General features: G+C 49.1%; 10 protein-coding genes across 10 annotated transcripts; 4 read left to right on the plus strand and 6 right to left on the minus strand.

Moving 5' to 3' along the window:
* Window positions 1-1,734: 1,734 nt before the first annotated feature.
* On the minus strand, window positions 1,735-2,850 carry N7473_004571 (uncharacterized protein; the record flags this gene model as incomplete). The annotated part of the gene is made up of 1 exon (XM_057150511.1): window positions 1,735-2,850. One exon carries the CDS (start codon window positions 2,848-2,850, stop codon window positions 1,735-1,737), a length of 1,116 nt encoding a protein of 371 aa, XP_057010621.1.
* A 49-nt stretch (window positions 2,851-2,899) lies between these two features.
* N7473_004572 (uncharacterized protein) lies at window positions 2,900-6,754 on the minus strand (the record flags this gene model as incomplete). Its single annotated transcript, XM_057150512.1, has 5 exons — window positions 2,900-2,916; window positions 2,979-5,928; window positions 5,976-6,309; window positions 6,366-6,486; window positions 6,541-6,754. The coding sequence occupies 5 exons, from the start codon at window positions 6,752-6,754 to the stop codon at window positions 2,900-2,902; spliced, it is 3,636 nt and encodes a 1,211-aa protein (XP_057010622.1).
* A 509-nt stretch (window positions 6,755-7,263) lies between these two features.
* On the plus strand, window positions 7,264-10,707 carry N7473_004573 (uncharacterized protein; the record flags this gene model as incomplete). The annotated part of the gene is made up of 16 exons (XM_057150513.1): window positions 7,264-7,394; window positions 7,457-7,594; window positions 7,654-8,190; window positions 8,256-8,536; window positions 8,633-8,720; window positions 8,795-8,837; window positions 8,900-8,920; window positions 9,005-9,053; window positions 9,141-9,225; window positions 9,287-9,305; window positions 9,376-9,390; window positions 9,502-9,530; window positions 9,838-9,913; window positions 9,984-10,018; window positions 10,104-10,167; window positions 10,270-10,707. 16 exons carry the CDS (start codon window positions 7,264-7,266, stop codon window positions 10,705-10,707), a joined length of 2,049 nt encoding a protein of 682 aa, XP_057010623.1.
* Window positions 10,708-11,416: 709 nt separating this feature from the next.
* On the minus strand, window positions 11,417-11,632 carry N7473_004574 (uncharacterized protein; the record flags this gene model as incomplete). The annotated part of the gene is made up of 1 exon (XM_057150514.1): window positions 11,417-11,632. One exon carries the CDS (start codon window positions 11,630-11,632, stop codon window positions 11,417-11,419), a length of 216 nt encoding a protein of 71 aa, XP_057010624.1.
* A 727-nt stretch (window positions 11,633-12,359) lies between these two features.
* On the plus strand, window positions 12,360-13,578 carry N7473_004575 (uncharacterized protein; the record flags this gene model as incomplete). Its single annotated transcript, XM_057150515.1, has 3 exons — window positions 12,360-13,289; window positions 13,347-13,420; window positions 13,491-13,578. 3 exons carry the CDS (start codon window positions 12,360-12,362, stop codon window positions 13,576-13,578), a joined length of 1,092 nt encoding a protein of 363 aa, XP_057010625.1.
* Window positions 13,579-15,939: 2,361 nt separating this feature from the next.
* N7473_004576 (uncharacterized protein) lies at window positions 15,940-18,066 on the minus strand (the record flags this gene model as incomplete). The annotated part of the gene is made up of 12 exons (XM_057150516.1): window positions 15,940-16,243; window positions 16,300-16,415; window positions 16,476-16,531; window positions 16,590-16,693; window positions 16,743-16,787; window positions 16,838-16,962; window positions 17,024-17,129; window positions 17,188-17,374; window positions 17,433-17,511; window positions 17,565-17,703; window positions 17,767-17,824; window positions 17,892-18,066. The coding sequence occupies 12 exons, from the start codon at window positions 18,064-18,066 to the stop codon at window positions 15,940-15,942; spliced, it is 1,494 nt and encodes a 497-aa protein (XP_057010626.1).
* Window positions 18,067-18,812: 746 nt separating this feature from the next.
* Window positions 18,813-20,490, minus strand: N7473_004577 (putative FAD dependent oxidoreductase; the record flags this gene model as incomplete). Its single annotated transcript, XM_057150517.1, has 5 exons — window positions 18,813-19,592; window positions 19,651-19,797; window positions 19,849-20,122; window positions 20,180-20,305; window positions 20,357-20,490. 5 exons carry the CDS (start codon window positions 20,488-20,490, stop codon window positions 18,813-18,815), a joined length of 1,461 nt encoding a protein of 486 aa, XP_057010627.1.
* Window positions 20,491-21,174: 684 nt separating this feature from the next.
* N7473_004578 (TauD/TfdA dioxygenase family protein) lies at window positions 21,175-22,472 on the plus strand (the record flags this gene model as incomplete). Its single annotated transcript, XM_057150518.1, has 3 exons — window positions 21,175-21,618; window positions 21,692-22,233; window positions 22,289-22,472. 3 exons carry the CDS (start codon window positions 21,175-21,177, stop codon window positions 22,470-22,472), a joined length of 1,170 nt encoding a protein of 389 aa, XP_057010628.1.
* Window positions 22,473-22,792: 320 nt separating this feature from the next.
* On the plus strand, window positions 22,793-23,803 carry idi1 (isopentenyl-diphosphate delta-isomerase IDI1; the record flags this gene model as incomplete). The annotated part of the gene is made up of 3 exons (XM_057150519.1): window positions 22,793-23,033; window positions 23,186-23,497; window positions 23,568-23,803. 3 exons carry the CDS (start codon window positions 22,793-22,795, stop codon window positions 23,801-23,803), a joined length of 789 nt encoding a protein of 262 aa, XP_057010629.1.
* A 365-nt stretch (window positions 23,804-24,168) lies between these two features.
* N7473_004580 (DUF202 domain-containing protein) lies at window positions 24,169-24,949 on the minus strand (the record flags this gene model as incomplete). Its single annotated transcript, XM_057150520.1, has 2 exons — window positions 24,169-24,589; window positions 24,852-24,949. The coding sequence occupies 2 exons, from the start codon at window positions 24,947-24,949 to the stop codon at window positions 24,169-24,171; spliced, it is 519 nt and encodes a 172-aa protein (XP_057010630.1).
* Between the last annotated feature and the right edge of the window lie 183 nt (window positions 24,950-25,132).

Below are 25,132 nucleotides of genomic sequence, written 5' to 3' on the forward strand. Positions count from 1 at the left end.
CTGTTTCGCATCGGTGGATTGAGACCCACTGGCTCAGCTACACTCCCGAGTCCCGGCAGTGCTCCAGCCCTTAATCCGCATTCCACGATGGATGTACAGTAGAAAATTTGTAAATGCAGGTAATACTGTACATATGGTACATACATATGTACGAATTACGGGGGGTACATCACCAGAAGTGCATACAAATCATTTGTTCTACAATTTCCGTAGTCTATGGTTTCCGCTTCACTCAGCCCAGAGCTGTCCTTCAGTCACAATATATAACCGATCATTCGTCTCGTGGGGTAATTAGCCCTTAAACGGTATGTGTTGGAACGAACGATTCAGAATTGTAACCACAGATTCTCCCAATCATTCGGAACATCTATACTACTCTAGTACTAGTCGGAGAAGATGTTTATTGCTCCCAATATGAGAAGCACGCGGGATACAATCATCTCCAGATTGCCGTTCTGATGACAAATTTTCGCTATATACAGTAGGTAGCTACTACCATCTAGCTGTGCCTTGCAGGAACACCAACGCTTAGTACTAGAAGGATGCTCACGTCCAAGAGTTAGTCTGGAGTAAAAGGATCATGAAGACTGGAGAACAGAACATAAGACACAGAGTCTCGGAAATTGTTGTCCATAGGAAATTCCAGAACTTGAGGCATTCTCCCTCATCTACGTTGATAAGTCTGATCGACGTGAAAAAAGATCGGTTTCCGACGGATGACTCGCTTAGCTACCACTCAATATAGGGCCCGTAAATCCGGACGTGATATAGTCCCATCGCGAGGACTAGACTTGAAATGTATGTTGAAGATGGGGTTTGCTCGCTTGCATCCATCTTTTACGGCTCAACGGATGTCGCTGTGGAGAACAGACGATTCGGAAGCCGAAACCTATCTTGTTACCATTCCCCCACTCTGAACTACCTACTACGCATAAAAATGCTGATATAGGAATCACTGGACTGTCTACCTCCTAGCACTATCTTTAGATGCAAGAATAACCCTGCATATCACTCTGAGTCCACGTCAATTGCCATGCCAAGGATAATCAATACTCAGTTCCTAGTTATCGAATGAATATATATGCAGCTCTCGACAAACTTGCAGTCAGAAGGGAAGACAATTATACCTACTACATGCATCATGCACTGCTCTCCCCTGTGTGCGATTTGCACACTGCGGTCTTCCTCTCAATTGTCATGAACTAAGTCGTCCAGTAAAAATCACCCCTCTCCAAAATATTAGGTGATGTTACCAGCAGACCTGTGTGGTGAATTGGAAAAAAATAACCTGCCGAAGAGGCATATGGTACCGGTTAGGGTGCCCGTCGATGTCACGGTCAGGTTGTTTTACCTTGATGAGGCTAGGTGGTAGTATATGGAGGGTAGCCCTGCCCAGTAGAGTCTAGGTCAAAGGGAAACGGAGTTGGTAGAACCGGGCTGTTACCTCTACTTAGGCACGCGCTTCCAATCGGGGAATACCTCTCGAGCGATTCTCATCGACAAGATTGGAGCGGATAACTTTTAGGTCCGCTAGAACAGATATACTACCAGTTCCCCGACATATATGTGCGCTTCCAGGCTGCTCCCAATCATCAGCTAGATCACTCTCCTTGACCAAACATAAAAATCAGTAATAGATTGTAGATAGTAATGGCTTCTGATTTTGGGTATCTATTTGCTACTGAAAAATGAATTCATCGAGGAGAGCAGGCAGCCTGGCCCTGAAAAGCCCGCCTACTTAAAAACGTACACCATACCCGCCCTGTCTACACTCACGATCATCCCATACGGCTGACGTAGCACCGCGACATCCTGAATGATATCCAGATGACTCTTAAGAAGCATCTGCTGTTGAAGACTGATCACGGTGCTGCGGGGTGGCCGTGGACTAGCTCCCTTCTTGGAAACAGCAGCAGCGGCACCATCGCCCGACGAGCGAGGCATATGTTCTATCACCATCGAGAGGTGGGGTCCAGGCTGGGTGGTCTCGTACTGTGGCTTGCTCGCAGCAGTGCCATTGGCAACGGCATCCAGTCCGCTGACTATCATCGAGCCTGCCGGGTTGGCAAGATCCCAGAACCGAATTCGTCGGTCGCTTCCAGCCGAGACGATGAATCCGAGTTTGCTGTTGCTGCTGGCGGCCTTGTCATCATCCGGGGTATTCAGACCTCCTATGAATGCCAACGTGCCCATTCGATCGCCTGCGAGGTTGGTGGGTGCTGCTGCTGAGCCGTTGTTGCCAACGACCGGTGGGCCAGCCTCGAGACCAGCTGCGGCGGGGCTCGTTGTAGCAAAACGGCTGAGCATGCCCTCCGGTCGGTCCTCGTCAACAGGCCAGGCCTCGAAATCCCTTGCGCTAAGACGGTGTGCCCGGCTAGTGGCGATGCCCCGGGAGCTCCGATGATGAGTAGTCGGGGCTGAGCCATTGGGAGTGGCCGTCTCGCTGGAATTCAGCGGCGCCGCTTGGTAGACTTCGCGACAGCGGAACTTCTCAATATCCCAAACGGTGATTTCATTCCCGTGAATCCCGCTGCTAGACACACAAACCCAGCGCCCTCGTGATTTGATGGGATGTAGCTGAACCCGGTGGATATAGCCCCAACCTGGTAGACCCCAAGCTTTGAGTCGTACCCGGAACCGAAGGTCCCACAAATCGAGAACTCCATGAGTGGTTCCGATGAGCAGCCAGGTATGGCGCCGGTCGCAGCAGAATGTTGTTGGAGTTCCATGGTGGACGGGGTTCTCCAAAGTAAAGACTGGTAGCATGGTCTTCATGTCCAGTGCCAGAATGCGGCAGGTATTCGTGGCGATGAGGAGCGTTGACTGACCCTCATCTCTGAAATGCTCCATCCAGACCGCATATTCTTGTAACCCATTTTCAGCCACAGGTAGCTGATACTCACGGACAAGTTGAAGCTTGCCATACCGAGCAATTTCATTGACCTTTTGATAGTCAATTCTAACAGCGTGAATGCTACCATCGGTGGCACCGCTGACGAACGTGTATGTATTTTCCACAAAGGTGAGGGCCTTGACGCGTGCACCCGGTGAATGGCGATGAGTTTGACGAGATCGAGGAGTCAAGTTGCGCTCCAGCCGAATAGTATCCCAGATCTTGACTGTACTGTCATCAGAGGCAGTCACAAAGAATGAATGATCTGGGGGCACAGCAATGCGGTTAACGGGTCCACTGTGTTCGCCGAAAGTGGCGACCAGGTTGCCTTCAGGCTTCCAAAGTTTGTTGACATTTTGCGAATTGGATTTGGGAATCGGTTGTCGGGAATCAAGCTCTTTGACATAGGGTCCCAAGTCAAACAAGTCTGTAGGATAATTTTCTGCGAAAACGTTGTCCAACAGTCGCAGCACCACCGGATCATCACCAGTGTAGGAATGATTGGCGCGATACCGTCGCGATGCCACCACAGCCTGGGTTGGTTTACGCTCGTATGCATGGGAGAGAGCAGAGGGTTGGGGGGCTCCGCTTCTTTGAACAGGTGCGTCTACCTTTCCGAATACATTTGCGGCGCTCGTGCCCGTTTCTGCATAGGCCTTTGCAGTATCGTTGCGGTTGAGAAGATTGATTGCACTAGACTTGCGTTGCACGGGTAGACCTCTCAGCGACAAGGTGTCTGCGTTAGTAGGAGTTGTTGACGAGCTCTCTTGACCGGAGCTCAACCTGCGATTTGCATGAATGGTATGTCGCTCGACGTCCGAGCCTGGTGGCGACATTGGGCGCGACCCGGGAGCTGCGGCTGGAGAAGATGCTGCGGGAGATGATGAGGATGACTCAACCGCAATGCTTCGTGGATGTGGGATTTCGATTTCTTTATGGAGCTGGCTTCGGGTGCGAATATGTCTGCGATGAGCAGATGGTGATCGTTCAATTGTTGTGGAAGCATCAAGTAGCGCGTCTGCAATAGTTCGTGGTCTCGGGTCGTCAAGAGGGTTACGAGTGCGACTCGTGTTTCTTTCTAGAGATGTATTGCGTGATTTCTCATTCAGATTCTTGTCGAAGAACACCGTCTGAGGCGTGACTCCTTGCTGCGACAGACTGATGATTTCGCCTAGCGGCAATGTGGTCTCTGCTTCAACATCTCTTGACTGCCGGAGCGAGACTCTGCATATGTAGTCCCTGAGGGCTAGGATTTTGAATTCATCTTCGACCGTCATCCCAAGATTTCGCAACCGCGAAAGCCATTGCTCATCTTCCTCATTCTTGGACTGCGAACTCATTGACGGACTGACACTTCGACCCACACGAGAGCTGTGACTGCCAGGTTCCGAGAGACTGAACGCATCTCGACTTGCGGATTTCCAAAATATACCCTTATCCGTTTTGGAAGCCCAGAGGAAGACTATTTCGTAGATGTTTCGTGACATGGGTCGCTTTAGAGCGTCAAGAAGCTCAGCCTCAGAGAAACCCACAATTTTCACTTTAAGATAGGGTCGAATGAGAGGAGTGAGGATAGAAAAGATATCCGCGACTGACAAGAACTTGGTCGATTTGACAACAAGACTCACAGCGGCCTCACGGATCCAAATGTTGGGATGAACAAGAAACCCGATGGTGATATGAAGAAGATCCCACGTTGTTGATCGCTGGAATAGACCAAGATCGGCCATGGCGGCAAGAGAGCGAATCACCTTTTCGACGACGAATTCTTCCGGTTCCGTCATAGATTGAATCATGAGAGGAAGGATATACTGTTCTAGGTTGGTGCTTCCGACATATGCGGCAACACCCACCACGGCCTCGAAGAAAGCACATTTCAAGATCCAATCTCGGTCATTGAGATAAGTGTTCAAGTGACTTAGAATAACCTCATTGGCCTTGAGGTTACCGAAGAACACGCATAGACTGGAGACAGATCCCAGGAAGGCCCGGCGAACGGATGCATCCGTGTCTGTCAAAAGCGCCTTAGTATGCACTTCAAAGTATTCAAGAAGGTCGATTCGAGCCACGTCGTAAAGATTGTGATAGGTCGCGTCCTCGGTCCATCGTGGCTCGAAGCCAACTGGAATAAGCGAAGTCAAGCGAGTATCCGAGCGTAACGCTTGGATCATGTCCAGGAACCTCAAGGAGGATTGCGCCAGTGATGCAATGCATGAAGCATAAGCAGCCCGGACCATTGGGCTTGGATTGTGTTTGGAGGAGATGATGAATGGCTGAAGCCGAGGGAAAATGTATTCGGGGAACAAGTAGGCGTTTACCGGCGTGACTACATGGACCATCTCCAGCAATTGTGTCAACGTGCGGATTGCTGCAACCTTGACGGAGTCGGTACGATCTGCCAGAAGAATCATGACATACGGCAGAACTCGGTCAAGCTTTGCTTCATCTGATAATTTCTCCGCAAATGCAAGCAGGACGTCGCATGCTTTGATTCGAGCTGAGGCCTTGGATGTCGTCCGGAGGTTGGACGCAACTAGACCTAAGAAGATCAAAACACCTTCATCGGACTGCAATTGAGGGGACGATGCTGTTATTTGGTTTCCATCACCGTCACCGTCGGGTAGATCCAGCTTCACTGGGAGAGTGCTTCCTGTGAGACGAGGAGCTGGATTTGTGGCAGACGGACCGCCAGCAGAAGCTCGGGGCGGAACCCCGAGAAAATAGGATATTTTGTCAAAGTCCAGGCAGACCCTTTCGATGCGGTCATCTGTTTCCCCTCGGTTATTCGATTCCGCATCCACCTTGGTTCTTCCCGAAGACGGGTCTGTCATGAGAGACATGTACTGGTGAAGAAAGCTGTAGAAATACTCCGGAAAGGCCTTGTTCTTCCAGAAATTGAGGTATTCCTCAGCAGAGTAACGGGATTCTGGCTCCAGCTGAATCATGTGAAGAATGAGCTCTCGAATTTCGAGGTCTTCAATCTTTACCAGCTGGCTGTGCTCCGGGCTATATTCGCCTTTCCGATACTTGTATATCTGACTGAGCGTGAAGATCGGGGACTCCAAAAAAGTTCTGCAATTACGCAGCCCGCGCTGAAAATGTCCATCGCCCAGTTGACATGGCGGTTGCCCGGTTCTTCGCCAGCCACTAGAAATCGCTCTGGGGCAAGATAACAGGTTCTTCGCCCGGAGATATCGAAGTAGAACGAAAAGTCCGCAGGGTTGTCCTCTGGGAGGAACGTGGGTTTGAATGATGAAGAATAGTCAGATAGGTAGAGCCAATTCCACGATGTCACTAGAACATTTTCTGTCTTGATGTCACCGTGGAAGACATCGAGCGAGTGGGAATCCCGCAATGCACAGAGGAGCTGGAATGCGATCCATTTCTTCTCAATATCCTCTAGAAATGGGCGAGTGCTGCGAGGTTGTTAGAGACTTGCATTATTCACGATATTCCATTGCTGAAGTAATACCTCATCCGATCATAGAGAGAGCTATGAATGTACTGGCGAACCAGATATCCGCTGGTACTGGTTTCCAGGATCCTCTCATAGCTCAATGCATTTGGTACATCCGATAGGAGCTTCCGTTCCCCTACACAGTAAGTTAGCTTTGACTCTAGTTGGCGACAGATTGAGAAAAGCTGACTCATTATTGCTTTGACATATGGCCCCAGTTGCATTGTTGGATATGGCTTCATGATCACCTTGACGAAGACTAGTCCGTTTTGTTGCCTAGCACGGATACTCTTCATGAACCTGCCCCCACCCATCGACTTCTCATATACCAGATCCGAAAGCTCCGGTACGTCGATCCCTGCAGACCCCGCCGACAGGGTTGTGAGGGAGTAGCCTTGGCCCATGATGTCGCTTGGGCCTCATCTCCCAGCTTTGAAGATGGAGATGTGTGTCGAGGTGTGACAAGTTGATAAGCCTGGACAGTGAGGTCACTTGACGCGTTCTCACGTGATGGCGCGGAAAGGCGGTGAGGGAGTATCCACCGCGTGTGTTGTACTTTGATTGCGACAGGGGGGGAAAACTACTTTTCGTCCTCGAAAATGTACCGAAAGACAAATCTAGGAAAAAAGGGGAGAAGAATGCCAAAGAAGGATATTTCTGATCCTTCCGACTTTGAATTGCCATATTCAACCATGTTCTTTTAACGGTGTTACGTCTCTATTTCGATCCCGCGGCACTTGAACAGCATTACCCTAGAACTTGCTGCTCGCCAAGAGCGATAAGCTGTCCAGCCAAGAGAGCCACCATTCACTGTGCATGAGACACCAAGCTCCCACAACGTTTGCATCTGCTTGTTTATTGATTTCTGAGAATTTTGAACTCTCTGCTTGAGATGGTCTACGCTAGAGCTGCAATGAGCGGTCGACGTCACGACACCACCACATCGGATGTGGCATCCGACCTTGATCTAGACATGGACTCTTTTGATATTCCCGTCATCGAAACGGAGGAGTCGCTGTTTGTTGTGATTCCCAAATTGTCCCAGTGAGTGAAGCCTTTTTTTTTTCTCATCTTTATTTATCCTTTGACAGTCTGACAATTTTCAGGTTCATTAGCATGGCTGTCGGCGAGATGGCCTATTCCTTTGAGCAAATGAGATATGGAGCTCGAGGGCATCGTCTCAGACAGTTGGTCCATGCTCTTGCAAGTGATAGCCATAACCCGTTCATCATCGTCGCTTTAATGTAAGCGCCACCTGCCCCACGCCGTTCAAATTCCATTGTATTGACCATACTCACCACAGGATACTGAAATGGGAGTTCTCTAACGCCGCCGAGGACGACTGGGGACTGAATGAGAGCCGTGGGGCAGCTTGCGAGTTTGTCGCCTGGCAGTTCCTATGTCATCTCAACCAACGGGAAACGATTGAGTTCCTCTTGGAGGAGCTTCCAAGTCCCAGGCGCAAGTCGACGAATATTTTTGAGACGGAAACAGGCACCTCTCGCATTACCAGAGGATCCGGCACCGAGTCCACTCCCTTGCTGTCGGGTGCTTCCACACCTGGCCGCCAATCGGAGCCGAGCAAAAAAGGAGTTGAAAACGAAAGCCGTCGAGCTTATCTGGGCACCCAGACTGAATTTCCAGATGATTGTGATGTCTCAAGATATTCGAGATTTTTTGGGTTGAACGCGTTAGAAGTTGCAGCCATCGCGGGGGCTAAGAGATTCCTCAGTCAGCGGGTTGTTCAACGAGTGGTCAACGACATTTGGAATGGCGAAATCGTATTTTGGGATTCTCTCACGGTCAATTCAATTAAGAAACCGCAAATCTTCAACAGGAAGTGAGTCTTGCAGCGAGCCAGGGACAATTTACTCGTTGGTGCCAATGCTTACATACGTTGTTCAGAACGGCAGATCCCTACTCACGGCTGCGTGTGCCTGTCTACCGAAAGATGTTCGAAGCGGGCTTCTTCATTTCGTTCTTACTGCTCTACTATTCAGTCCTCGTCGAGCGCAGACCAAATGGCCTTGGATTCTTTGAGGTCTTCATGGATGTTTGGATCGTGGCCTTTGCATATGACGAACTGAGTGGGCTCATTGATGCCGGAATGCTTTTCTACCAGATGGATTTTTGGAGCCTCTGGAATTTAGGAATCATCGGTGTCGGATTTGCTTTCATGGTCACAAGTAAGAATATTCCATTCCCTTGTCGCCGGATCTGCCTTGCGGTGGTTGTGAATGTCCCGTTCGTGAAGGTTTGGGGGCTGACGAGAGATGTCACAGGGAGCATCGGATTAGCCAGGGGGGATGACTACATTCTCGATATTTCGTTCGATATCCTGTCCCTGGAGGCGTTGTTCCTGGTTCCTAGGTAAATTGATCTACGCCCCCAGGTGGTATGCGCTAGGAAAGCTCCGATTCTGACGAAAGACTGGGTATCGGCAGGATCTGCTCGCTCGTGAGCTTGAACTCATACTTCGGCAGTCTGGTAAGTTGAGCTCCACTGCGAAAGATGCCTTGGACTTAAGAAGTTTCTGATGGTGTGACCAGATACCCGTGCTGAAAGAGATGGTAAGGTCTCAGTTCCAAAAACACTACCTGGGGGCCATAGGTCCACAAGGCTGACTATTCTGTTTTTTTCTGCAACAACCTCAGACAAAAGCATTTTTCCGATTCTTGCCAGTCGTGATAGTCTTGTATATTGGTAAGGCAAGGTGGTGATGGGGGTGGCTCAGATGCACAGCCCCACTCAACTTGAAGCATAGTTCTGACATCCGGTGGATCTCTGCAGGGTTCCTCACCACGTTCACTATGCTGGCCCGTGACCGCTTGTCCCTTAAGCAAATGTCGTGGATGCTCGTCAAGGTGTTCTTCGGGTATGGCGGTGACTATCAGTTCCTGGTGATGAATGAGTCTTAAGCTAACCATGTGAGGCAGATCGGGCTCTCTAGGCCTAGTGGGTTTCCTCCCATTTTTGCGTTTTCGCTTGTTGGTGACTGACGGTGGCTGAATTGATTGGATAATAGGACAGCGCATCAGATGTAAGTGGCATGCAGAAGCGGTGGTTGTGCAACGCTAGAGTTGGCATCCCGGAGGATTGGCAAAATGGTTGGCTGTCGCGTTTAGTTGACTGACGCGCTAATATGGTTTAGATCTCCCCGATCTTCGGCTATGGCTTGATGTGAGTTCCTTGTTGATTAAACTGCGCCCCAGAACAGCAAGAGGAAGAATCCCGCATGCACGATCGATCACGTTTCGCCTCGCGCGAAGTGACACCGACCTGCAGTAGCTGGTTGCTCTTCTTCCTTATCATTTTTCAGATTGTGGTTTTTTTTTTTTCCTTTTTTTATCACTCTTTTTATCCCCGTTACGAGGGGCATTTCAACGGCGTCTGCCTCCGAACACAAAACCCCACAATTATTGACACGCTCACTACAGTGATCGGCGTCCGCCTCGCCTCAGAATTATGCTAACAAGAAGGTTTGCAGGATGATTTTCGTCGCTATGACCAACATTTTGCTCCTCTCTTCACTTATTAGTTTGATGAGCATGAGCCTAGAAGGGGTGAGTTTACGCTTATAGGTTCGCCTATGCTGAATTATTTACTGATCCTTCTTTGGGGCCCATCTGCTAGGTGATGCGACATGCCCGCGAAGAATACCTGTTCCAGTTAGTAGACTTCTTTCCAGGAGCATGAGGGCGAGCTCTATGAAGAAAAAAACGAAGACCTCCCACTGACGGTGAATTCTGCTAGGCTGTCTATCTATGTCTTGGAGAGCAGTAATTCCCGGCGACTGACGTATTTCATGCCGCCCCTGGTTAGTTAGCGCCCATACCTCCTTGGCAACCGTGTCAAGCGACCTGTGGAACGGCTGTTCCTCCCATGTTCTAGAATGTCTTGCAAGCTAACACAGACACAGAATCTCATTCCGCTCCTTTGTATCCGGCCCATGCGGCTCTTCCTCTCAGCGGGGGCTGTTCGTCGAGTGCGCATCATGCTCCTTCGGGCAACGCATTTGCCATTTGTCATGATGATTTGGGCCTATGAGTCCAGCCGACGACATCTCCATCGGCCAACTACCCGCCTACCCCCAGTCTCCACGGCACGACCTCATAGTACTTTGGGCGGCGAACCGAATGTGTCGAGATGGCAGGACCCACTTCATTCCTCTATCACTGAAACCCGTCGAATGAATCTCAAAAATCGACGAATCAGCGCTGACCTGCATGATTCGCGCGAACCAAGTCTGGCGCGGGCCGAAAAAGCACAGCTTGCGGAGATCCTGAGCGTGGTGGATCAGCTTCGAGAGCAGGTGGAGCGCGTAAAGACTGGACTTTCCACGAAAGAACTGGGCTAAATGATATTGTTGGTTCTACAAGGTACTTCATGCTGCTAATTCTTCGTGTTGTAAGCGAAAAAAAAAAAAAAAAGGGGAAACGGTTCGTCACTTTGAGAGTTGGGGGCCATTGGGCAGTCCTGACCCCTTAGCTCTTAAATCCACGCACCGCCCCCTGCACGGGCCTGGCTAGCCCTTATCCATTAGCTAGGGGCAAGTGTGGGATAGCGGCAGCCACTCTGACATCTTATATTATTTGAGGTCCTCAACTCAACCCCCATGGATGAAAGGCCAAGCGATGAGGGGGCGCTGGTTGGGGCCATATCATTATGAAAGGTGGTTTCTGCATCTTTATTCTTGGGGTGTTTCATATCGTCTTGTAGATAACTGCTAGGGCTGTTCGCGAGGCACCTTTGACAATAGAAGAAAGCTTTTCCTAGGAGGACACAGTATGTTTGATTCTAAAAGAGTATCAAAGTTCTGTGAGGTTTGCCTGTAGCATGCTAGATACCGAATTTGTACATCCAACATGGTATAAGGAAAATGACTCAGATACTCGAGCCTACAAGGAACAAGAACCATGATGGTGGGCTCCAGTCGTGCTTGTAAGCTGATGACTTGAACATGTATATGGCACATTGCACCTGTGCAGTTTGATTCACCAACTACGCCCCTCTGAAAGAGACGCGGCTGAGTATGAGAAATCGCTGTCACACACCCTTGCACCTTCTCAAGCCAGGAGCCAAAATCCCGGGTTCTCACTGCTTCTCTGTTTGGCCAGTCTACCTGCATGGTAGCCCAAGCTGTTGGACAGACCATTCCAGCGGTGACTGATTGAGTGGTTAGCCTTTTCCAAATTCCAGGCCACAGCCGCCGTTGTATAGGCATCAGCCCTCGTAGGCTGCCGCTCCTTTTGGGTCTTCTGCAAAGTGAATTCACGGGCCATAGTATACTCAGAAAGTCTCCTTAATATGTAATCCACAATCTTGCCCCCAACATACGGGAGTATCCGTCGTGGCGTGCTGTTGTCTCTACAGTGCAATGCTCGGCAGCCAGAAGAGAGTGCTCCCTAGAGGGGGGCTATGACGGGCCCCAGAAACGAACGTGACTACCAATGAGATAATCCATGTAATCTTGAGGCTAAGAAAGTGGAAAACTATGTGATCACTATTGTTTTAGCGCTAAATACCTGGGGCAATGGAGCCTGGTCTATGCGGACCGGGGCTGGCCTTCGATCTGGCTTTCGGACAGCCCCAAGCCGTTAGTCTTTTACAAAACCCCCCCACATCATCTTTCCACCGCAATTACAGGTTACTTATCCTCCCAACTCCGTTTCTACTTGAAAATCTGCCTTGTCTGGTGAAGGAGTCAAGTCAATCGGTTTCTTCACGCCTACGGTCTCGATGCAGCACCGACTTTTGTCTCCAAATGACCCTGTGCTCGTTCTTCACCCCTCAGCCACTATCCATGTATGCAGCTGCTCGTCACCAACAGCGATAGCTGTTGACTTACAACTACTTATTTATACTTGGCGCTGCTGCCATCCTTCTTGATCCTTCGAGATAAACACTCTGTCTGGTTGGCTTTGGTCTTTCGAAGGTTGTCATAGTTGGCCATTCTGCACATGCTATTGTCCTAGCTTCTTGAATTGGTATTTCCAGGAACAAGGCACCATGGACCGAACATCTCGCTCAACCTGTCGGTCGTCATCTATGGCTTCTCCCATCCCGGATGCTACCTACTCGTCGCCGGTATCAGCAACGTCATCCCAGGGAAGAGGCTTTCCGACGACTGTCGGCCTCGGCATCTCTGATTGTGGGCTTGAAGCTTCCGTTGACCCTATGACGGGCTACCACAGTCAAATATCTTATTCAATGAGCTCTGTCATGCCGCATAACCTCATGTCGGCCGAGAACATTTACAACCTCCCTTTGGAAGCTGATGACTTCTGCGGTAGGTCGTGCTACGAAATCTACAACGGCCTTCCGGATCCCTCGCAAACCTCGCTCGGTTTCTACGGAACCCAGCCCATGAGCATGACCCACAGCTATGATCCTGCAATGGAGGTTGGTACCGGCCAGGGTATGTTTCCAGGACAAATGAATGGGATGCCAGGCCTCTGGGCAAACACGCCACTTTCAGCACCACCCACGCCGCTACAGTCCATACCTGCCACAGCAGCTCGGACGATAGACAACCAGTGGAATCATGGGATCTATCTGCAGACCAATACTTCTTTTCAGTCACAGGCTCTACCACACACTAGGGCCTTTCATCCACCGATCCCAATTGCGAGCGACAGCCACGCAAGCAGGCCCACCCGAGAGCATCACACCAAGACAATGCCAACTGTTTCCATCCCTCAGGATATCACAGCCAGTGACAGCACAGCTGACGCCGCCTCCAAGACAAGCAAGCGAGGAAGGAAACCCTCGGCAGAGAAGGGCTGTAGATGCCCCGTGTGTGGCTTCTATTTTACTAGGCGCTCGAATTGCGTCGCGCACCAGAAGAAGCACGACCCTACTTTCCATCGAGCTATCCCCTGCGACGAATGTAATAAATCGTTTGGGAGGAATGCGGACCTGCGGAGACATATTGATACCGTGCGTGGTGGCTTATTCAAGCGTTGCCAAGAGACCAAGCTGATGCACTGTTGTTAGGTTCACCGTGGTATCCGCAAGCACGTCTGCAAATGGTGCTCTCGCCGTTATACTCGGTGGGAAAATATGGCTAAGTGAGTGACACCCTTTGAACTTGTACAATTATTCTACAGCCTGTATACTGACGAGAACATATTGTGCTAGACATTTTGCCGAATGTGAAGAGAGGCCAGCGAACGAGAGGATACCCTCTCCTACCCCTCGTCTTTCCCAGGACGCCGACTACTGTTAGTCCTCCTAGACTACGGAGTACAGAGCTAGTGCTTTCCCTCAGTTGAAGAATAAGTGCAGCACACGCGACTATGTATTTGAAGATCATCACATCATGCATTGCATTCAGGATGTCCCCGATTTCCTTTGGCGTTGGGTCGGTTTGAACTTGATTTTTTTTTCCCTTGCATTTTCTCATTTTCTTGCATTTACATTTGCTTTTTGCTCCGATGTATAAGGAGAAGATCGGCCCCTGATGTAAATGTACACTGGTTCATGAATTGTCATTGGTGAATTTCCCAGTTTTCCGCCTTTAAAACCCCTGAATGTTCATCACGTTGGTCACATTATTAGATTCAGTTGCCTTTGGCGTGATTTCGTGCAGCTGGGCTTGGATACGCGCGCGGTAAAGCGCACGGAGCGGGTCTTCCCTGGTACAGCCTGCGCGTCGTTAATTTGTCAACTTTTAAGACTAACTTAACTAGCTCACGACTCAATTCCACTGGACCCTCCACTTTCCAGATTCCACGCGAGAGTAAGCGGGGACTTTGGATCCAATTGGCAATCCCATCATGTCTCGGAGTGTCGGACAACCCTCGAGGGCACGCATTGCATTACTCGTGGCGGGCGAGACCCCTGTCTCCTGAGTTGCGATACAACCTCAGGCCCCAAGTGCCTTGTTGCGCCTCATGGAAGACAAGCGCATTCCTTCTCTGCGCCTGATACCAACTTGTTGTCAAGCCTCTTTCACCCCTGACACTTCCTTTTTCTCTCGGTGAAATATCCACCAAACAGCATCCTACTGTACTCGGAAAATCACCAGCGGCCTGACCAAGTCTCGACCCTTGCCGCGACGCTGAGGTCCACTCCGCGGAGCCGAATCACACGCTAAGGATGGGGCGATGGATCTTCCAAACAGACCGGCCCATGATCGACGTTGATGGAAATGCAATTTCAAATCCAAAATCCGTGATATTTTGATTGGTCGGGCCCCTTTTGCTCGTTCTCCGGAGGTTATCCCGGTCCAAGCACCTGCCCCAAGCTCCCCCAGCAAGCTTAGATCGCTACAAAAAGTACATACGAAGGACGGAGTATTCAGTGAGTAGTACTCCCAAATGGTACGGAGCACGGGCCTCTGCATCGCAACGGGGCAGCCATTTGTTAAGAAGCATCTGCTGGCCAGAGTGTTACGGTCAAGTGCTCTTGCCCGTGTCGGCAAGAGTATCTCGTGTCTTAGCGCGCTTTTTGACTGTGTACCCGGACCGTTGATTGAAAGTGTGCAACCGAACTCTCTGCTCGAATTCTGCTTTCCCCGCGCAGTCAAATTCTTCTCCCAGAGGTCAATGCTTGAATGCAACAGGCAGCAGTGCACCTTGTCTGTGCAGCTCTGGGGCTCTCATGCCAAGGACGCAAACCTGACTATCCACTCCACGATCAATTAATTCCTGGTGGCCAATGACGTAGAAAATAAGCCGCCAGTCGCTTATCTCCGGAGTACTCCGTAAATAGGCAGTCCCTGGTCATGTGGATGTGACTGAACATTCAACGGGGGAAAAGGGGAAGATATCACAGACGCGCTAAGAGCTTGGTGGAGATTAAGGTGTAAATCCTTATGAACATGACTCTCCAATCTCATGATAGGCAGCAGTCGTCTCCGCCACACGTCCAGAGCTGATTTTGTGGGATCACCCGTTCCCTTACCCTGTCCTCCTAGGTTGATGGGCGACAATCAGGTTACTAGACACAAGGTAACAAAAACTGTAAAGATAAACGTGAGTCGAAAGAATTTCAGGTTTAATCTCTTGAATACTTGGTCTGCAAATATGCGAAATGACCCGAATTTTCGATAGAATTTGCGCAACGCCCCCTAATTCATAACATCTCTTGCTGACACACTTTGATCTCACGGACGCCGTACGAGGGCACATCCTGAATGGCTAGGCAGATATGGAGCTAGACCTACTTTTTGGCAAGTATAAGAACATATGGATGAACATAATAGCATCTAGCCAAGGGTGGACAGGAGTCAGTTCTCAGAAACTCTAGATTCAGTGTCTTTGATGAAAGGTCGTATGTTGTGGAGGCCTCTCCATTCATTTTCTATATAATTCACTCCATCATTTCGTGACTCAGATGTAGGTAATCTTTCTGTTGATCGATTTCTCTGTGTATATGCACATAAAGCTTTGACTTGCTTTGAGCCAAAATATGCTCTTCACGTCTTGAGGACAGACTGTGAACGATGGGGATCTGCCCTGCGGAATGCTCCAAGATACCTCACCATATGCTTCAGAGCTTTTGAGGCTGCTGCGTGTCTACTGGAGTAACAGAGACAGAGTCAGAAGAAACATCTTCTGTTAACTGTCCCTGGCTTTCCCGGGCCCTAACAAAAGATATTAGAAAAGGAAGGTCTCCAAAGAGTGTCAAAAACTCTCTGATCAATGGCAGTCACATACCGTCGTAGTATGCTCTCCTTATGATCAAGACTTCGAATGACAAAGGTTGTGATTATCAAAACGAGTGATATACAAGACACTGTGATAAAGCCCTTTCGATATTCCGGTGCGTCGACTTGTTGCCACACGATGAGTGGAAGCCATGCTTGGAAAACATACGCCATTTCGTTCATACTGGCTATGACAAGCGCTCGCTCCTCGTTATCTCCGGAGCAAATCTCGTGAGCCCAGCTGCGATTGGTTGTCAGATCCGATCATCTAGGTGGTCGTAAGAGGAATTTCCTTACGCCATGCATAGTCCGCTAAGACCAAACCCTGCGCCAGAAATGATATAGCAGGTCCACTTCCATCCAATTGGAATGTTCCAGATAGCCAGTGAAACATAGCTTATAATGTTGACCACCTAAAAAACCCGTCAATATAGGTAGCTCGTTATAGATAAGGTCAGCCTCAGGGGACTAACGGCGCCAAATATAATCGGGGGCCAGCGACGGCCATTTAAAAACGTGTCTGAAGACCCTGCACAAGGTTAGTATGCACTAATTGGCTAATGGCGGCAAGTCTGACTAGAACTAACAAGCATAAGCGAGTGTTGTTACCACCTGTACCGCACTGGTCGTTGTCGGATATGCGTTGATCTGGCCCACAGAATATTTCGGATTTGTCGAGTGTTTGAGAAATCTATCACATTAGCCAGGGAGGATTAAGATGATTGGTGTATTTCTCATACTGTTGGAAGATAGGCTGACCACCGGCAGCGCCATTGTTGAAAAGTCTAGATTATGTGTTAGTTAAACTCACGGAATTTGGGATTCTAGCACGCACACATATAATAATGTCAAAAGATATATGTGCCAGGAAGAAAATATCTTCTTCAATTTCTCTCTTGTGAAAGGGCCTCTTTCCCGCCTACCCTCGAGCTTCATTCGTTTTTGAGACAATGCAACTTCCTAAATTTCAACAAAGGTCAAAATGGCTCGACTATTGGTGAGATATTTTGGTGGAACAAACCTCCTTGCTAAGGTACCATGGGTTGGAAATCTCCGGCACATCAGGCAGCACAAAGAACCCGCTGATTGCGACTGGAAGAGAGATGACGCCGTCGATCACGAAAAGCCTGTGGGACATACTCAGACTTGACTTCAATTTCAAGGAGTGGCTCTTGATTTGCTTACCATTGCCAGCCTTTAAAGCCCCCTCTGCCTCCGAGATGATACACACCTTCCATGAGATAGCCGGAGAACATACTGGCAATACCGCTGCTGGTATGAAAGATGCATGATCGCTTGGCCAGTTCATCCCGTCGATACCATGAGCCGATGATGTATTGCATTCCTGGGTAGAATGTACTTTCCGCAAGACCTTGGTGTCATTAGTCTTAGTGTGAAAATTGATACTCAGAAACAAAAGGTATGCTCACCAATGAAGAACCTTAAGACATAAAACTGAGTGGCGGTATTACATCTGGACAGCGAAAAGGTAAGAACTGTCCATAGTAACTGAGAAGACTTAGTATGGAAGAATCTCAGATCACCAATCTTTTCAGACCTACCTCTGCGGCTGGTATCCAGTATCGCGGCCTGACCTTTGTCAACAAGATGTTGCTTGGAATCTCTCCAATTACATATCCAACGGTCCAACATGCTTGCATGTAGTTTAGCTCATTGCCATACAGGCCCAGATCCTCCTTCCTGAGCAATAGAAACCGTCAGAAAATTCCCGTTAGTTAGACAAAACTGCACGCTGTGACGTACATCCCAGATACGAAAGCATTGTTAATATTGATTTGATCGAGATATTTGATAAAATAACCTGACACGAAATGTATTAGCCATATCTCTAAGGTCAAGCGGCAAATTCACTAGTTTGGAAGACCTACCCAATGACGCAAATGTCAAAATGGCAGTGTCTAGCTTAAAAAGCAATCGGCGTTCCTCCGGCGATTTATCGAAAGTGTCCCAAATATAGCTTGTCCATTTGCGCTTTGGAATTTTTTGAACCTTCAGTACTGAGCGAGGCTCTGTCGCTTCGTCTGCATGAGATTCGGCAGTCATGATGAGAGTCGTCTAGGTTGAGACATCCACATTCAACAACCAAGTTTTAACTACCTTGGATGCGTCTTATAAGGACGCAATAGAAAGCCTCGCACTTCATCGTGCGGGGTGGAGCATACTGCAGCTTCGGAGGATTTTCGGGCTTCGGAATTTGATGAGATGCTGACACTCAACCGTGCCAAGTGCATTAGATGCCATCGCGTGATTTTGGGACTTTATGTGTCAATTACCCGAACGGGGTTGGATCAACAACTATTTACTGGGGCTCCTGATACTTGACAATCGGCCTAATTGGAGAGGCGCATGTCAAACCGGCAGTCGAATTACCGTAGACGCTATTTGCGCAATTTATGCGAGTATGGAGAAAGTTTTTTGACGGATTACATTCACGCTTGTTATCGGGGAATCGCCGAGTGCAATCTTGCCAGTACTACGGAGCTCGCCATCGAACCCACGAATGATGACAATAACCCCTCACAGATGGAATCTGTGTACCCAAGATACATTTGACCAGAACAGCCGGTGGTGGCTATGGAATCAAAGTGATTGGAAATGACCAGCATGGTCATATTTACCTCAGCAAGAATCTATACACACTGTGACTGCTGCACTGATATTGCGGGTCTGAAGGAATTATCTTGGAATCAGGAGCTTCGTCGGTTCTATTTTGCCGCACTCGACAAAGGTTTAAAATGATATTGAGTTGAAAAAGATCTAATGGGAACCTCCTATCTTAAAACGAAGACTCATGCCGAGACCTTGACTTCAGGCAACGGCTCGGCAATGTTTCCAAATGGTATAGCACCCTGGAAAAGCAGAGTAAGTCTCTCGACATGAGCCTTTTTCCCTTCTAACCATGAATCGGTGTGACCTTGGATCGAAGGCAATCCCTGTCTTTCCCTACCACTATTTACCCAACCAATGATCTTCTGGACGTATGGCTCTTCCTCGCCCTTGAGCGAATGGAAACTCCTTCCGTATCCTTTGAGATTGACTCGTTCCTGATATTCGGCTCGCATACTCTCGAGGGATGGAAGTTGAGCAGTCCGAGATAAGAATGCCGCGACCGCAATTGCTTGGAATTCGAAAAGCGTGAATGTAGCCGTGTAGAACGAGACGCCAACAAAAGCCAGGGTTGGATCTGGGATATAGAAGATATCTTGATGCAAATTGTGGAATTGCTGACCATCAGTCACAATAGCTGTCTCGCTGAGCTCGCCCTCATTATAGTCTGGAAGGAACGGAAGAACCATCTGGTAACCTGTACAGAGGACAATTGTATCGATGTGATTGAAGATTTCCCCGGTCTTCAGACGAACAGTAAGAGGGAGGTGTTCAGGGCTTGTCTCCGAAGCGGTAGTTTCGAATGCCGCAACCTCCCCAATTCTAGTAGCGTTGCTAGGCAGTGCACTTTCGGGGATATCAAAAGCACCATTCCTGGTACTCTGATATATTTTGCGCGCGACGGGGCTGATTTCCCGAGCAATGTCTGCAGAGGAAACTCCTCCTCCAATGAGAAGTACATTCTTGCGATCGATTTAGTAAAGAGCCAATCCGAGAAATGATATGGAGCTGATTACTCACTTTGTCCTCAAATCCCTGGGAATTCCGGAATGATTTGGAGTGTGTGATTCGTGACGGCCATTTCTCCTTTGCTTCAGCCAACCCTGGGATGTTTGGAATCAAGGGCGTGTGATAATGCCCAGAAGCAACTATAACAGCATCAAAGATCTAGATTCGTTGTCAGCAAAGTTCCCAAATTTTCTTTGTTCACGAACCGACCGCTGAATTCTGACTTTCCACCAATTCCTTTGACGCCGAGTCTTCATGCAATGAAGTCCAAGTCACATGCCATTGGGATTCTTCTTTATAGACCTTGGTGACTAGAGCACCGTATACTGTTGCGTTCTCAACACCGGCTTTCTTTGAGGTGTCTTGGATGTATTCTTTCAAAACATCGTGTCTGACGTATGGGGGTGTCCCTTCAGGCCATGCGTTGAGTTTGGTTCGTAGCAACGAAGTCGGAACATTATTGACGAGGCCATCGTAACACGGTCTAATGAAGCTTAAGCATGATACTTTTTGAAGGGAGATCGAAGTAACAAATGCTTACCCTGGTGGAGCATGTATTAATTTCTGCCTCTCTATTTCGTCCCGTTCATCTCTGACGTGTTTCCCTATGTCGGACGGCTTGACGCATGGGTAATGAAGTTCAATCGGTACTCGCTTGTCATGTAACCTGGACCGAAAGTTAGAAATAGATTTTGAGAGAATAGTATTCAAGTCTTACCACACCCCTCCCGCTGCTTGACTTCTTTCAAACACCGTGACATCTAGTCCAGCTGCGAGAAGATGGCCAGCACTCACCACGCCACTAATGCCGGCTCCAATGACCGCAACGCGTCTGATCGCGCCGTCAGTCATGATTGTATCGAATCCTAGAGGCATAAGAATAGAAGAGAAGAAAGTCTAGAATTTATTGCATCTTGCTTCGAGGTTATATTATGAAAATTGTCATCCCCGCCCCAATCTCAACCACTCCGCTGTTGCCCACAATGAAGCATTTATGGCTTGAATTTCGTCATCCAGGCTACTACGCCGAGGTCTGGCGGGGTATGGTAGAAGTGGACAAAGCTGTACTTATCTATCGGATTTATCGGCATTTTAATCCAGGAGGATTGGAAATTGGGAATAAACGATCCGCGTGATTATCGTCGCGGATGAGCATCTTCCCCACCTGTAGGGATGCCCACGCCCGTTGTCTTGTCAATCAAAACGAGCAATGACATTCTATTGGACTCAAGTGAGGGGTAACGATACAAATGTACCGAGTAGCCAACAATAGAGCATCATGAACGAATCCTGATTCGAGTTGTTCCATCCCAGTCAGTCAAGAGAAGAGGAGTTGTACGGAAGGCGTGATGCGCCCGCTTGATGAGGTGCTTGCAATGAGATACTCAACTTACCATGGCCTGTTATATATTTGAATGCAGAGTAATGTTTCTGGCATATGTGTGAAGCAATTCAAAAGCTTAACAGAATATTTTATTCATCAAATCTCCAGTGGTAAGATAGAGCACAGAATTTGACCTTAACTGGAAAATCATCATGGCTCCTGTTGCCATCGACCCCCGCATCGTAGATGTTGCAGTGCCAAAGAAAGACACTCTCGGCCTTCCTGAATCTGCACGAACTCGCCTGGAAAAGGCGGGCATCGACCTGAGCGATGGTTATCCTTATAGGCCTTCGCGCCCTCTTTACCTCGACGATGTCTACAATATCAGAAACGAGGATCGCCCCCATGTAGATCCAGGCACTCGTGCTGATCCCGAAAAGAAAGCACTTCTCTCTGCTGCAAAAGAAGTCATTCATCTCACCCGGCATATTGGCACGGAGATCGTCGGTCTTCAACTCAAAGACCTTACAGATCAGCAAAAGGATGAGCTTGGTCTGCTCATCGCAGAGCGAAGCGTTGTCTTCTTCCGGGATCAGGATATTTCCCCACAGCAACAGAAATCTCTTGGGGAGTATTTTGGGGAGGTTGAAGTTCATGTATGCTTCCCTTATAACCGAAGCTTACGTTGACACCTAGTGCTAACCTAAGCAACTCTTCCCTTTTGAACAGCCACAAGTACCACAAGTGCCCGGTTTGCCTGGAGTGAGTGTAATTTGGCCTGCACTCCAAGCAACCGAAAACCCAGCTAGCTTCCGCCGGCCAGGGGGAGCATCCCGATGGCATAGCGATCTCGTTCACGAGAAGCAGCCTGCTGGAGTCACACATCTGCACAATGATACCGTCCCGACAGTCGGAGGAGATACACTTTGGGCAAGTGGTTATGCTGCATATGAGAAGCTCTCACCATCCTTCCGCAAGATTATTGATGGCAGGACCGCCATCTATCGTTCTGCTCATCCTTATCTCGATCGCGAGAATCCCGAAGCCGGACCGAAATATGTTGAGCGCGAACATCCAATTGTACGGGTCCATCCAGCTACAGGATGGAAGGCACTATGGGTGAATCGAGCCATGACAAGCCGAATTGTTGGTCTGGACAAGGCAGAGAGTGATCTGATCTTGGGATACCTGTACGATGTCTATGAGGAAAATCCTGACATCCAAGTCCGGTTCAAGTGGAGCCCAAGGACTAGTGCACTGTGGGATAACAGGTACGTAATAACTTTCAGAATTGGGTTTCTGTCCTCCAAGCTCACTATTCCGCAGAATCACAATTCATAACGCAAGCTGGGATTATGAGGGTTCGCAGCCTAGGCATGGAACTCGAGTGACTTCTTTGGCAGAGAAACCTTTCTTTGACGCAAATGCGCCGACTAGACGTCAGGCATTGGGGTTGCTGGGACCGGAGGAGATTGAGGAGCTTCGAAAGTTTAGCCAGCTGGAGTTGTGATTGAAGAGAGTAATTTTTTGCTTCTGAAGGCCAGAATCTTACAAGAAATTGAACTTTATGCATATAGCCTGCAGCAGCAAAGGCTCGTTGTCGCCTTCATCCAATTGGACGTAGAATTTCAATTATGGAAAGAAGATAAGGTCAGATGATCGCGTGGTGCGTGGTTCTGAATAGTCCGGCGCAGTTCTGGGCATCAAAGGGCCCATCTGCCAATGTTTACCGCCTTTGGGGTAGCGCCCCCATGATCGCCCGCATTTCGTCTTTTCGAGGGGAACATCTATTCACAGTCGACCCAACATTGAGTCTCAAAACAGTCCAAGATGAGCGCTACAATGACAGTGACCGCTCCGGTGGAGATCACGGCAGACAATGTTGCCACTATCTTCCCCGACGTCGATACCTCTCTCGCTCGGGATATCCTCCCCTCCGCCACTAGCGACGGAGCCGCCCAGAGCTCTGAGCTCGCGGGATACGATGAGGAGCAGGTTCGGTTGATGGAGGAAGTCTGCATTGTTCTGGACAATGAGGACCGTCCCATTGGAAGTGCCAGCAAGAAGACTTGTAAGTTTTTACATCGAATCTTCTCTCTTCCGCGGACTTGCCCCTCCTAAAGAGGGGTTAGGGAGACAACAACACGATAAATCAAAACATGATCGCTAACCACCCTACTTTATCTTTATAATATAGGCCACTTGATGACCAACATTGACAAGGGTCTCCTCCACCGTGCCTTTTCCGTTTTCCTCTTCGACTCGAAGAACCGCCTTCTGCTCCAGCAACGCGCCACCGAGAAGATCACATTTCCCGATATGTGGACCAATACCTGCTGCTCCCACCCCTGGGCATCCCCGGTGAGACCGGTGCCGAGCTCGATGCCGCGGTTGAGGGTGTGAAGCGTGCGGCGCAACGGAAGTTGAACCACGAGTTGGGTATCAAGGCGGAGCAGGTGCCAATCGAGAAGTTCGAGTTCTTCACTCGCATCCACTACAAGGCTCCCAGTGATGGCAAGTGGGGAGAGCACGAAGGTATGTTATAATAGATGCGCGGATCTTGTTCCGGTTGGAACTACTCTTACTAATATCCCCGTCTCTTTAGTTGACTACATCCTTTTCATCCAGGCTGATGTCGACCTGGAGCCCAGCCCGAACGAGGTGCGGGACACCAAGTACGTCTCGGCTGATGAGCTAAAGGCCATGTTCGAGCAGCCCGGTCTCACGTTCACCCCCTGGTTCAAGCTTATCTGCAACTCGATGCTGTTCGAGTGGTGGAGCCACCTGGGCACCTCAGCTCTGGACAAGTACAAGAACGAGACCCAGATTCGCCGGATGTGAAATACACTGGTGACATTGGGGTCATCATAAATCCCCTAGACCTTTATTTCCATCCAAATTGTCCTCCTTTCTTTTGGCCAGCCCCATGCATTCCCCCACAGATACCTTCCATCTCGGTTTTCATCTTCACCACTGTACCTTCGTGCATAATATTGCCCACATAATAAAGAGAATTTCGGAGATCTTTCGAACGAACCGAGATCATCATTTTTTCACATCCACTGAGCTTATATTCAGAAAATTAGAAAACTTCGTTAAGACATGATATATACACCCCGAGATGGATATAATGCAATGCAACGCTTTCATGACCCAACGCCAAGATAGAAGCAGGCGAAACCAGAGGTTGATAAAACAATGAGAATTCATGACTGCCGACCAGTCGATAGGAACAAGATGCAGCTCCCCAAAATGACCGTCCCAATGACTGTCATGACGACCTGGGTCTTCCAGCCACTCTGAACCAGCGCCGCCTTTCGGCTATACTTCATGACGGTGCGGGCATAGTTGAAAAATCCATTCACCAGGCACGTCAGACTCAATAGCCAGAAGATGATACCGAGAGGTAGGGCCATACGCCGCTCTAAACCCGAGGGCTGCTCGCGAAAATGGAAGGAGATGATGATGGCTAGCGAGACAATGGCCAAGTACATTGACAGACGCAGCCAGGAAAGGAATGTGCGCTCATTGGCGCAGTGGTCCCGAGCATCGGAAGTAGTGTTTTCGAATAGTAGAGCGCCCAGAAGGGGCCTAGAAAAGAGGATGTGCTGTTGATCCTCAATATGTCTAGAAGCTTGTCAGATGTGGGAATGGTACTTATGATCAAGCAGGAATGCGGAGAGGTGCAGATATCTGGCCAGGCCACATGCCCAGTAGCCTCCCGATGGAATCACACCGATTAAGCCAGGGAATGCGCCAACAACCTTAGAGGTTAAAAGGCCTGGTAGATTTGGACTAGGGCGAGGGAAAAAGACAGCAAACAAGGAAATAGAATAATGTGTTTCGAGCGCGGTTAACGTGCAAGATCTGAATTGAAATTTGGACTTACTCTTCCACCAAGGCCGGCCTGGAATGGGTTGGGTTGATGAGTGGGTTATAGCGGCGTGGTGTGCATGAGGCCACGCTGGTTGTGATCGATTGCGCCATGCTGTCCCACAAGCTGCAAGGGATGGCCTGGGTGTCTTTTGAACGTCCAAAGAAGACTTTGGTCTCGAAACCTGGAGAACTGGAGATCTGGAGCGACTGGATCAGTTGGAGAAAGCGGGCCCTGTTCATGCACACCTGACATATCACGTGATGAGGAACACTAGACCCGATTCGGTGATGTCA

The sequence above is a fragment of the Penicillium subrubescens genome (assembly GCF_028828155.1).
Source record: "Penicillium subrubescens strain IBT 31985 chromosome Unknown utg000003l_segment0_segment0, whole genome shotgun sequence".
NCBI classification, from domain to species: domain Eukaryota; kingdom Fungi; phylum Ascomycota; class Eurotiomycetes; order Eurotiales; family Aspergillaceae; genus Penicillium; species Penicillium subrubescens.